Source organism: Amphiprion ocellaris, chromosome 11 (genome assembly GCF_022539595.1).
Source record: "Amphiprion ocellaris isolate individual 3 ecotype Okinawa chromosome 11, ASM2253959v1, whole genome shotgun sequence".
NCBI lineage: Eukaryota > Metazoa > Chordata > Actinopteri > Pomacentridae > Amphiprion > Amphiprion ocellaris.
The window spans coordinates 24,632,559-24,645,499 of NC_072776.1; the positions used below are offsets into that span (position 1 = coordinate 24,632,559).

Genomic DNA, 12,941 nt, shown 5'->3' on the forward strand with positions numbered 1-12,941 from the left:
TATTCATTTTCTGCTGTCTGATCATAGCAGATCTTACTGTTTATTTTTACTTACTGCATATTTTCACTTATTTATCTGTATTTATGGTGGTGGTAGCTGTACTCTTTCTGCTGTAACAACTAAGGTTCCCCTTGGGGATTAATAAAGTATTTCTATTCTATTCTATATATTTATTGAATGTATTAGTTACACCTACTTAAAACTAAGGCAGTCTCATACAGCAGTCTTGCAAAAAATCCTTCATTTTCTTCAGCTTTTGTTGGGGAAGTAATTTGTGGAAATGCTGAAAGGTACTGCATTAAACAGAGACGTATTTTAGCTATTTAGCCTGTCTTTACTGATATAAATAGGAGGACAAAGAAAGACCCTTCAGTGCAGCACAACACAGTTTAACAACTCTACTTGCAACTCTCTCTCAGTCAAATCAACACATTCTAAAAAAGGAGGCCTGTTGTATTAGACATGCATTACTTTTAGCTACGTGTACCCAACAGTCTGGTAACTGAACGAATGTGACCGGTGATACACCCCATGAAAGAGCACAACAGGAATTCCACAGTTCCTTATTTAATACCGTCTGTGTGACGGCAATAGTACGAACAAAGTACCTTTCTTTACCAACCTGGAAGTTTCCATTTTCAGTTTCATCCACAAAACACCCATTTAAAAATTATCCACTTCCCTGTTCTTCCTCTTCCATGTGAGTGATCATTTTCTGCTTTGACTAGCAGCCTATTATTACTGTTTTGGAGAGCAGATAGACCAGTCAAATAGGAATGGGTTTGACTCGTACTTTATTGACGGTGGATGGGAAAGTCCCAACATGCCAATATGGTCCAATGGTGGGTGCTGCATTCTTTAAATGTCCAGCGAGTATGGATTAAGACAGTCATTTGTCTCTGCGCTGTGCTCTGTTGCATCAAATATTGACACGACTAGGAACAGGTACTGACAGGAACTTATCACTCAATTCCTTGGTGGATATTACTTTTCTGCCAAGATCGTCAGCTTTTAATAAAGAAAAAACACAAAGGTTTTACCTGATAGCCATGCAGTTAGGGCGAATACTACATGGATGCAAATGTTTTGTGCCTCCGGTTAGATTTTTGGCAGAGGGCAATTTGCTGCATGTCATTCCCCTGCTCTCTCCACTATCGATGTTAAATAAAGTTATTAAAAATCCTCTAAAAATCAACTTTAAAAAAAAGGAGAGAACAAGAAAAACACATAGACTGTGGAAATCCTGATATTTGATTTGGAAATTATGCTATAATCACTGCCTTTAATAATAATAATTATGATAATAACTCAGACGCAGCAGAGCAAGGTGTCACAGTCACAGAGGCCGTTATAGGGTTAGTCAACTAGACTTTTAATCAGAAAATCAATTAGTTAACAAAAAAATGAAAATTAAATACATTTTAAAAACTTTTTTTAAAATAAATGATTACTATGATATTCAATAAATATTTTCAGGCATAAAATGTCAAACATTTGATACTTCTAGCTGCTAAAGCGAACATTCTTACATTACATGTAAGAATAAACTGACTATAGGTATAATTATTTTACAAAGCATTTTGAATATATTTCCTTGGACTGTGGGAAATTGTAATATCCACTTTTGAAATAAGATAACATAAAACTTTATTAATCCTTATGGATATTCTTCTTTTTTCACTATTTTCATATAATTATGGACAAAACCATTAATCAAGGAAATAATTTGCAGATTACAGATCATTAAACTCAGTGCTAATTAGCTCATTAGCTGATTTTTAAATGCTTTTTATGCTCCTCTTTAAAAACGCCTGCGCCAACAGAGGCCTCGAAGGGTCAAAAAGCACACATGCACCTGCCATTTTGATTCCACATAAGTAGGTATACTGTTGGGAGGAAGTAAAAAGGTAGCATGAGCCCTTCTTTTTTTCACCAGTGTTTAATTACGCTTGAGTGAAGCTCAAAACATAGTAGCTGCTCCAGCAGACAAAACTTTAGGTGTGCTGAGCTGCTCTTGTAATGATGTGCGAGAAAGTTGTTGTGCATACCTAAAAATGCCTGACGGGTATTTAAGCAATCAGGTAGCAGACAGTAATTTTGGAAATAGATTATGTGCTTAAGTCATTTACCAAGAAGCAAATTACAACAAAATGACATATAACATTATGTATATTATATTTCACACAGTACTGCATGTATTAGGTGACAAAAAAAAAGCCAGTAACCTATATTTCATAGAATTCCTGGCAGCCAGTCGCTGCAAGCAGGACATGCAAGCTTTACAACCTCAGACTTAAATGGGTGGATCAGCTCTTTGTGCCACATTCTGCAACAACAGCATATACTTTATGTGTATGTCGCTCACTCGTCACATTATGCAAGCTTACTACTTAAGGAGAGCATCACATATGACTCGATTTTAAAATACTCTTAGATGGCAACTACTGTGTTGTTGATCATCTACAGTTTCTACCCTCGGGGAGGGGAAACTCTCAGCAGAAGGAGAAGCATTTTCCCTCACTGACAGGTTGGAGCGGAGCCACTGTGTGCATGTGTTCGCCTACAAGCGTGTATCACGAGTCATAGTTTAAGGCTGTTGCAACCTCTGGAAGTCCTATAGGGTTTAAAACAAAGTCACACCATTGATTAATGCAATTTGTGAATACTGAATGAGTTACCCCTAATTTGATATATGAGTCAGTCGCACACTTTGCTACAAGCTGGGTATAAAGTTGAGCGTTCATTAAAAAGGTCTGAGGGGAATGTATAGCTAGTTTATTGTACTTGATACAGTCTTGTCAGAATTAATTTTACACCACAAGCATATAGGATATGATGGCGTTTGAGTAAATTAGACAAGAGAAACACCCAGAACTTCTACTTGCTGATGAATCAGGATCACAAGGCAGAATTATGCAATTTCTTGGCAAGATTTCGCTTGTGTTCTTTAATTCATCAGCAGTCTGGTTGCTGTGATGAGATGTTGTTACTGTGTCATTACTGTGGTTGTCATCTGACATCTGACAGTCCAGCCCGGGCACTAAGGACTTTGTGTGAGTCAGGTGATGCAGAGGAACTGGTTAGGTGAAGTGCTCTGCTGTGACTCAACAGCTCAAGTAGAGAGCCTTCTTCACATTTTAGCTGTTACTACTCAAAAGCAGTTAGTGAAGTGTTCTGTGCACTTTTGGAAGAGAGAAGTTTGGAAAGTCATTCAAAACTTGCTACTTTGCCTCACGTGGTTTCCCAGTTCCCTACACGCAACACTGGACGGACACTTTTCCACAAACTCACATTGACTTATAATTCAACAGTGGTATAGATCTGCAAAAGAAGAATATAATACTAATTGTCAACAATCTTGATAATCAAGTGATCATTTAGATGAAGTATAAAGCAAAAACTGCTATTTCTAGCTTCTTAAAATGAGAATTCAGAGATATTCCCCATAACACACAATTATAATTTAATATTTTAGGGTATTTTTTGTCTGTTTTTAGACTTTTGTAGCATTCCTGTCAAATTGTCTTACAGAATCTCAGGCTATGCAGCATTACTGGCCTAGAAAAGAATATATAAACACACTTATATCAAGTCATCAGTGTGGAGGGTTCCTTTGTCATCTTTTAAGATAAGAACTGCTGGTTTGACCTGTTAAATTTAGTTGTTTGATTGGTTTATGACACGCTGACAGTGGCAGATGGGTCAGCGTTAGTGGGAAATGCTTGGAAATGAGCAAAATACCTCAAATTTGTAATCAGGCTACACAATCATAACATTGGACATCACTAGCTAATCCGAAACTAAGCACATAAGACTATATTGTGTAGAGTTCAGGTCAAGCAGCTGCACTAAACTTATTATCTATCAAAATATCAACAAGAGAGTCTAAAACGAGGTGAAAGCTCACAGTGTGAGATAGGACACAGTGTACCAGTTCGGAACAACTCACCTTTTTTGTCCATTAACCACATAAACAGCAGCCAAGGGAAATAACCCACCGGGCCCCACAGCACCAACACCGCGATGTCAGACTTTGTGAAGCCGTAAGCGTGAGCGGCCGAGTTCTGGATGGGACCCCAGAAGTTCCACACCATCCCCTGCATTAGTCCCAGCAGGGAAAACAGGGTCAAAACCAGCCATCTTCTTCCGTACACTCTGCTGTTTACTGGTGGACTGTTTGGCTCCGCGTACGAAGGGGCGAGCAGCGGCTCCCTCTCGGCCTCGATGCTCGAACCGGCACCCATAGCGGCTGGTCCGTTCGTCGGTTCTGTTTGAATTCCGATTTCGACGGCTGTTCGATAGAGCGGGAATTGACAACTCTTCTGCCGACCACACAAACAAAAACAGCCGACAGCTTCCGTTTCTAATGCTTTCCTTCACTGCGCATGTCCGAACGGAAATACATTGTGGTAGTGGAAACTGTGGTCAAGGAGTCACCGTTTTGGCTCAATTGGTACGTTAGCTTGAGCGCGGTTGTTGTTGCACAAACAGAGCCAAAATGGAGCAGATTCGCAGTGGAGTGTTCCAGATGTAAATTATAGCTTCTACGGTGTCATGTGAGTTTTGTTTACTTCCGTCCGAACTTCAGCTACACGTGTAGTGTAAGGTGAGTCCTTCGATTTTTTTCTACTTGTACCCCAATTTCCGCGAAGCTATCCGCAGCTAGCTTTCCGGGGATATTTAAACTGTGGTGTTAAAGCTAAGACAGTGTACACACGTAGAGTTCACTCAACAAGATCGCATCTTTATTTATTGAAACAGGAACTGCGTTGAATGCTCATGAACTGATAATTTGAGATATTTCATCTCCGGAGCAGATGTACATTCAGTTGTTTCTCAGTTGTTTGCTAACTTCTCAGCCAAAACTATGCAAACAAGTTGCTCACTGTGTCACGAAAAGCTAGTTAGCCACTTCAGCTAAATGCTAACTTACAATAGTGACCATTATCGTTACAGAGAGTTACTCAAGTAAGAAATAATTTTAAGTAGTGACAATCCAACATACGAATGAGTAGTTCTATTATAGAATAAGCACGAATTAAAGCGAACTACCAGTAACATAAGTGTACTTTAAAGAAAGTTAGCTTAGCACAATCAGTTTGAGTTTGACCACAAATAACATAAGGCTGGATGCAGGATATTGTTTGATTAGGGTGATTCAATTTCTCTGATTTGCCTAAAACTTTGTATCACAAACTCTGGAAATGTAAAATGGCATCTATGAAAATTTAGACTTTCAGCACATATTTATTTACACATTGAAATTTGAGGCTATGTTTGAATGACGAGAACTGTCAGCAACAATTAAAGAAATAAGCCTGAAATTAATATAGAAAATATGTCCATATTAGAAAAAGGTTTTCTTTGTTGTTTTACATTATTGTGATTTGTGACCACATATGGTTCAATAATTATCACTGGTTCACTCTTGTATTATCAGTTTTATTTAATTATGAAACATCTTAGTCCTCATGATTATTTGGAAGTATAGAATCCTATTGGCCCTTAAGAAAGATTGAAAGTCTGGATATCTTGGCCTCTGTTGCATCAGATTTTGATCAATCTAATTCACAGATTTTTTGGAAATACATCTATTACCTCCCGAAATGACCCTTTACAGTCCGACTACGATGTGTACTACACTTATCTTTTTACAGTCTAAGAATAAACTTAGCAGTGTTCTCTGGTAGATAAACACTGTAACATTGACACTTTTTTCTGGATTGCAAGCATATCTTTGCTATTTCTTTACATCAATTTCTTGCTACTTATTGACCAACATACTCCATGTACTAATACCATCCATAGCATGCTGCCACTGATAATATCAGTAAACCAACATAGTTTAGGATCTTATCAGCGTGGAGTTCCAGTTAAATGTATTACATACAGATAAGGTAAGCTTTCAGTCAAGTGTAAAATACACTGTCTGGACACAAGCCAGTTTTAGATCTTTTGTGTCAAGTAGAAATCCACTCATATGTGACCAGGACCACCTATCTAATATACAGACGGACTGAAGTGGAATTTGAATTTTTAGTACAGAAACAAGTGGGTCTCAGTGAAAACTAATTTTAAAAAATACTGATATCAAATGTTAAATGTTCCCTCTCTTCTGTGCAGGCTGTGTAAGTACCGTAATTGTTTTAAAGTAATTTTAAAAACTGACCCCTAGAGTCACTGGAGGTAAGGTAACTCATTCTGTCAAGTAGATGAATATTTGCTTTAAGTGACTGATGATTGCCTCCCTTACAGAATAAGATATGTTTATTTTGGAGGTTTGTGCTATAAGTAGTACAAACCTGCTTGAATATAAGGAAGGCTCAATTTCCTCTTGTCTCTAAATAGTCCTCAGGTTCCCTGCACTTTCCGTGATAACACAGTTTGGGATTTTTAAGGTTGTGTGTGACAGAGCGCTGCAAGAGCAACAAATACAGCAGCGAAAACACACATAAACACAGCAGTTTTCTTTCCAGCCTGCCTAAAATGCAGCACAGTGTTGTTCAGTGTTATCCTGCTGACGACAAGGAGGTCTCAGCTAGCAGGCCCAGTGCCTGTGAATGCACAACACATCAACATCACATAACACATCACATCACAATTTAAATTGTTAATCTGTATCTTCATCCTGTGTTGCAGCCTACTATCAGTGTGTCCCCTTGGCTATGGCTGCCACCACCTCCATCAAACCCTTCAGCCCAGAGGAAAGCCGGAGGATTCTGGATCATTTGCAGCAGCCTGCAGTCTTCCTGAACATGACCTGCAGCTGGCCTGTTCTCAACTGGACAGCAGAGCATCTTTCTGGCTGCCTTGGTGACAAACTTGTCCGGTTCAGACTCGGGAGGAAAGAGGAGACAAACAGTAAGAACAGAAAGTTAATCCAGAGAGAGATGACTTGATATGATTCCTGTTTCAGTAGTCTTTTAGAATAAATGTGCAGAATAAAAGCACATGTGACCCAAAAAAGATTCAATTCAGGCTTCACACCAAAGTTTTATTTGAAATGACTGAATTAATAAATACACGCGACGTAGGAGTGGTTTTCTTTACACAAAGACATTAATCCAAAATGGTCTGTCTCAAGCACATTATTTAGCAAGGCAAGAAATTCACGTTCCCATTTAAAAATTTCAGCATAACTGATGATTTCTCAATTTCTGTATGCTAAATTAAAGATATTATTCTGTTTTTGTGTTTCCTATTACATCAGTGTACTGAGCCTCATACAGCAACTGTCTGCTTTCACCCACTTCTCAATGAGCACATAATAATTGCCTACAGCCTTGTGTCATTTATCCTCGGACATGTGACAGTTTATACATTAGGGTAATCTGACGAAGTATTGGATGCTGTTTAATGATATGATTTATAATGTCACATAATGAAAAAAAACATACACACCGAGGGTTTTTTGTCTGTGAGCAGCTAGTGTATTTTGCCCTCCATTTGGCTCTAAAGCAGCTTCAATGACTCTTTCTCTGATGAATGATGGAGAGCGTGTCCTCTGATAAAAGCCAGCTAATTGGATTTCTAAATCATCTTTTTTGGCTGCAACAGTTAACAGGACGGCATTTCTTATCATGGATTTTAAATGTCATGACTCAACCGTAGACACACTTTGTTAACTAAAACAAAAGCAACAGTAAGTCACGGCAACTCTGATTAATTCCTCTGTTAAAGTGTTTAAAAAATCCATACCTGTGATGATGCATAGCACTGTGATGCAGGCTCATGAATTATATTTCTGTTTTAACAAGGATCAATTGTGTCATTTCACTAAAACTTTTCCAGTTTTCCAGTGATTACTCTCTTTCTAACATGTGCATTTTGTGATTTTCTTCTAATCTTCAGCTCCTCTATTTGAGACACAGTGTTCTTACGAGGAGGCTAAAGTGGCTCAGTTTCTCAGCTGGACCCAGGGTCAGTTTGGGGCAGATGTGGGGCCTTTTTCTAAATATTCCCACTCAGAATACTGGGCCTATGCTGACTACAAATACATCGCCATGCTGTTTCACGATCAGCCTTCCATGTTTGAGGTAATAATCCTGCTGCTATACATACATGCTAAGATATAAAGTCTATGCTCCTCCCTATGTATGGTACAGTATATTAATTTTACAGGTGAGCTTATAGTGTTTTGTGTTTTAAAAGTTAAGACAGGTTTTCCATAAAACTGCTCAAACAGTATCTGACAGCTGTGTTTGAACTACAAGGGATCTCGTTGTACAAACTAGGTGTTAATTGGTACCTCAGGTGTTTGAATGGCTTTGCAGCTCCAGGGCTTTTTGGAGAAATTTGCCACTTTTATACTCAGTTTGATGATGTGAAAATTACAGCAGCTTTCCAATAAGTCAGATCCAGGTATTTTTTTGTATTTTAGGTTTTTCTGTCAGCAGCCAAGATAAAAGATCATGAAACTAAAATTTGAGGCTTATGATGCAGTGAAGTCACTTTATAGCTGCATGAATGAGTGTTGTACTGTATATTCCATAGCATTTGGATTTTTAAATATTAAAGATACATCACAGGAGCAAAATGTGTGTGGATATCTGGACATTACACTCTTACCAGAACCAAAATGAGAGCTTCAGGGTTGGCTGCAGTAAAGTGTGGCTCACAGCTGGTGTTTCAGTTTATCGAGGTGTTTGACTGGGTTGAAATTGAGGCTCTGTGTAGGTCAGACACTTGGAGTGAAGCGGGCATGACAAAGATCACCACAGCTAAAAAGTGTGTGGACACAGATGACCAGACACATATTGTATAATGTGTCTTGCTCGGATCCATTGGTTTTCTAGCAAAATAGCCACTTTTTAGTAAGTTATTTTTATAAAACAGCTTTTAAATATGTTTGAGCAAAGAGGTGGATGTTACAAGAGCAGCAGAACAAGTTAAAGCAAATAAAAGAGAAGCCAGGCTCATTTTAAAAGCTTGTTTTGTTAGTGTTTTTATTGTATTCATGTATGTTTCTGTACTCAGATTTCCCATAAACAAATGCATTAACATCTTGCTGCATCACTAGGGATGTATCACACATGTGGAAATTTGTATTTGTCTTATTATGGTTTGTATAAAACCAAACTGTATGGTGTTACATACACTCTAAGCAGCAAACTTTTATTTACAGTGATTTTTTAGAAGCTGGCTTCTTAAAGTTTAATTTAAAAAACATTTCTTACGCATTTTTATCTCTTCATGCAGTTGCAAGAATTTTGAATTATCAACAAATTAAACATGAATAAATAAAAAAATACAAAATGAAAAGAGTCAAAACTTCCCCCTCCCAGGTCTCATTTATATTCTTACATTTTACTTATTGTTTTGACACTTTCAGTTATAATGTTAAGCTTTGTGCCCACTGGGGATTTTATATTAGCAGCTATTCTTATCCCCCCTACTAGGTAGAGATATTAAAGCGGCATCCTTTCTTAAGCCACTGCCCACAAATTTATTTCATTTTTTTATCTCTGTGATAAATTGTTATTGGACATCCACCTGCAATTATTACCTGCTGACATTCATGCCTTTGAGACAGGTAGACATGGGCTTTTTGCAGGATAAATGGTGCTAGGGAAACAGCTGCCTGGAGGCTAGATTGGCCAGTCTGTCACTTATAGCAGCCTGCATATTTGGTAATGACTTCATTATTCAGGATGCTGATTAGATTGCTGCACCTTTGTGTTCTGACCGTATGTGATTGACAGGGTAGTTTTCCTTGAAAGATGACAAATACCGTAGCTCAGTTTCTCTCCACAGAAACCTCCATTGGTCACCTATAATAAGCCCTGTCAAAGGAGCTGATGAGGCAGAGTTACATCTGTGAGAGAGAGAGTTGTGACGGTTGTGAAAATGCGAATCATGTTTCAATGTCATATAATTATTGTGGACAAAAAAACTGAAAATGTAATTTAAAAATCATAAATGGTTATTCATACTTTCATATTATTTTGCATTGATAGGTGTCACTTGAATGTGGTATGTTTGTGTGTGTTGCAGGATGTAAAGTGGTCCGAATTTGGTTTTGAGGGACGTAATGGGAGAGAAAGCACCTTATGGATCGGCACAGAGGGGGCAAATACTCCATGCCACCTTGACTCTTACGGCTGTAACCTGGTACTGCAGGTTCAAGGAAGGTAAGAAGGATTATTGCAGGTCTTTGCTGCTTTATGTGCAGCAGAATCAAAAGACTGCAAGTTAGTCTTCCAAAGTCTGAAATATCACATGAACAAGGAAGTTTTCTTGTTGGATTCAGGTAGATTTCTGCTGCTTGTTTGACTATGAATATAGGTCAAGAAGAGAAAAGACAATGAAATTAATATGTTTTGCAAATAATGTGTGACTTGAAATTGTAAAAACTTAAGCTTACATGAATAGAAAGCTTACATTCCATAGAAAGCACTATTTTCTTTTAGTATATTATGCTAACATTTTCGCAGACGTTGGTATTTGTCCAACTGAGTTTATAAAAATTGTTTAAAATAATGCCCATAATTGATATTTTTATGTAAGAAATACGTGAAATCGGGCATGAATATCAAACGTATACCTTGGAGCTTGCTGCGCCTCTCAATGCATTTAACTAACGATGATATGCACCCATTCAGATATTATTTACAAAACTTTAAATAAAACATCACATCACTTTCCTGTTTCACGGATTTGTGAGTTTTGCTTCAAGTCACAACAAAGACTTTCATTAAATGCAGCAGGAGTCAAAGTCCCTCTCCAGCCATTCATTAAAGCCCTAAAAACTAATCTCCATGCATCAAAACTGCATATTTAGAGTCTATTTTTCCATGAAAACAATCCCTTAAAGCCTTGAAATGGCATAGATATATTTTCCACTTTAGCTTCCTCTAGATACAAGGGTACCGAACTCACTGCCATTTGCGGCCTGCGAGACGATTTTTTGTGGCCCCCTACTTGACATTAAAGTTTAGTGTTAGTGCAGCCCTCGCCTTTTTCTGATACACATCTTTTTTTTTTTTTTAAACATATTTTTAGGCCTTTTTCCGCTTAATTCATGGGTCACAAACTGGCGGACGGCGGTCCGGATCCCGATTCAGGCCACGATTCAAAATACTGGCACGGCAAGCTGCAGCTCAGTTCTCCCATTAAGCAGCAGGGATGTAAGGGAGTGATATAAGACAGGAAAAAAATGTAAAAGCGTTAAATTGTTCAAATTTTTTGAGATTTAGATATTGTTAAAGATGTATATAAGTTGGTTCAGTCATTATTATTTCAAGTTCTGCACTTTATTTTAAGATGTAAAGTTATATCAAAAGTGATTTATTAATAAATATTATCTAAATGTTTTTGAAGTTTATTTGATTTGACGGTTAGTTATTGATTACGTGCAGACGCTAATAGAGCTACAAGGTTACATCAGCATATTCACATTAATTCAAGTTAGACATTATGATGCTCTGGACCTTTGCTTTAATACGTCAGCCACACGGAAATCCGTGCGAGAGAACGTGTGTGCATTTATTCTCCGTGCGCGTCTGCTCCCAAACTGCAGGGGGCAGTGTATCCCTAACACACGTCTACCTGGTCTACTCTAGTAATAAACTAGGGAAGAAGAAGTCTGCTTCCAAACTGCAGGGGGCAGTGTAGCTCAAACACACGTCTACCTGGTCTACTCTGGTACTAAACTAGAGAAGAAGAAGTTTGCCATGGTTTACATCACTTACAACACGGCATTTTACCGAATAAAAGCACTTCAGCAGTTAGTTTTATTTCACACCATGAATACTTCATAACCCGGTTACCACGGTGATCTCTGTGAGATGAATCATATAAGTGCTAGACTTCAGCTACGAGTAGGTCCTGGCCCTCCGCCATGTTTTTCCGTGTGGCTCCGTCCGCGTTGGTTAGAAAAATGTTGAGGTGCGCGGAGCGGAAATTTTCCGCACGGAAAGGCCGCTGGAGGGGGCGTGGGTGCAAAAATGACGTAATTTTTCCGCACGGAGCCGCATGGACCTCGCGGACGTGGTAAGCATAAAACAAGCTTTAGAGGAACGCTGCCAGGTCTCTTGCAGCAAGCAGTAGGCAAGAGAAGCCTATGTTCTGAAGAACCGTTCATGTTCTGAATAAACACTCATGTTGAAGAACTGTTAATGATAAAGCCTGAGAAGATTGGATCAGTTGTACTTTTTTAGAAATACATGATGCGGCCCAGCCTCACTCAGACTCTACCTCCAGCGGCCCCCAGGTAAACAGAGTTTGAGACCCCTGCTGTAGAATGTGCACGTCTCTCCATCATCCTCTCTGCAACTTGCTGTAGCTCGAGCACAGCAGCTCACCTACAACTTTGCAAAAACACTGTTGAATTACTCTGCACTATACAATGGCAAGTTGTAATATTGGAGTAATTCAACCATATATTTTCAAACTGAGAACCAATTCTGAAGAAGAGCAATGATACCTGAAAGCCCCACCTTGCAAGTTGACAGGAACGATAGCTTAGATTTGTTACCTGTGTTTATGAGACTGTCATAGGTACACTCCTAATTCAAGGCGAAAATGCTCAGACTAGAGATCGACTGATTATCGGTCGGGCTGATTATCGGCGCCGATATTTGGAAATTCGACATATATCGGCATCAGCCTTTTTTTAATCCGATGGGCCGATATGAAGAAATCAATTTAAAACTGGGTTATTTCGGCTCAGATGCAGCCGCGCCTCTCTCTCTCCTGCCTTCTGTCTCCAGCACTATCCTCTGAAGCAGAAGCTGCCTCACACACACACGGCAGAGAGGGAAAGTTTTCTCATGTGAAAAGCTCCAGAGAGAAAACACGTGTCGAAGGTAAACACAGAAAACTCTTCCGAAATTGTAATAAACATCCCAGTGCTCTACATCTCACAACTACTACTAACGTTACAGTGAGCAGCAGAATAACGTAAGAGCGGAGTAAACATTAGCGGCAGCTCTGCTAACTTG

General features: G+C 38.7%; 2 protein-coding genes across 3 annotated transcripts in view; one reads left to right on the forward strand and one right to left on the reverse strand.

The window, feature by feature from the left end:
* slc49a4 (solute carrier family 49 member 4) overlaps window positions 1–4,378 on the reverse strand; it is an 82,871-nt gene extending 78,493 nt beyond the window's left edge. Inside the window, exon 1 of one of the 2 annotated variants that reach the window (XM_023274571.3) lies at window positions 3,950–4,377. In XM_023274571.3, the coding sequence (XP_023130339.1) occupies window positions 3,950–4,244 (295 nt within the window). In that variant the 5' untranslated portion in view covers window positions 4,245–4,377. Of the gene's footprint in view, window positions 1–3,949 lie in introns of both variants that reach the window. The other variant, XM_055015623.1, reaches the window with a different exon arrangement.
* Window positions 4,379–4,383: 5 nt separating this feature from the next.
* Window positions 4,384–12,941, forward strand: part of hspbap1 (hspb associated protein 1) — a 30,929-nt gene continuing 22,371 nt past the window's right edge. Inside the window, exons 1-4 of the mRNA XM_023274572.3 lie at window positions 4,384–4,606; window positions 6,640–6,861; window positions 7,852–8,036; window positions 9,994–10,130. Of these exons, the coding sequence (XP_023130340.1) occupies window positions 6,666–6,861; window positions 7,852–8,036; window positions 9,994–10,130 (518 nt within the window). The 5' untranslated portion in view covers window positions 4,384–4,606; window positions 6,640–6,665. The remainder of the gene's footprint in view (window positions 4,607–6,639; window positions 6,862–7,851; window positions 8,037–9,993; window positions 10,131–12,941) is intronic.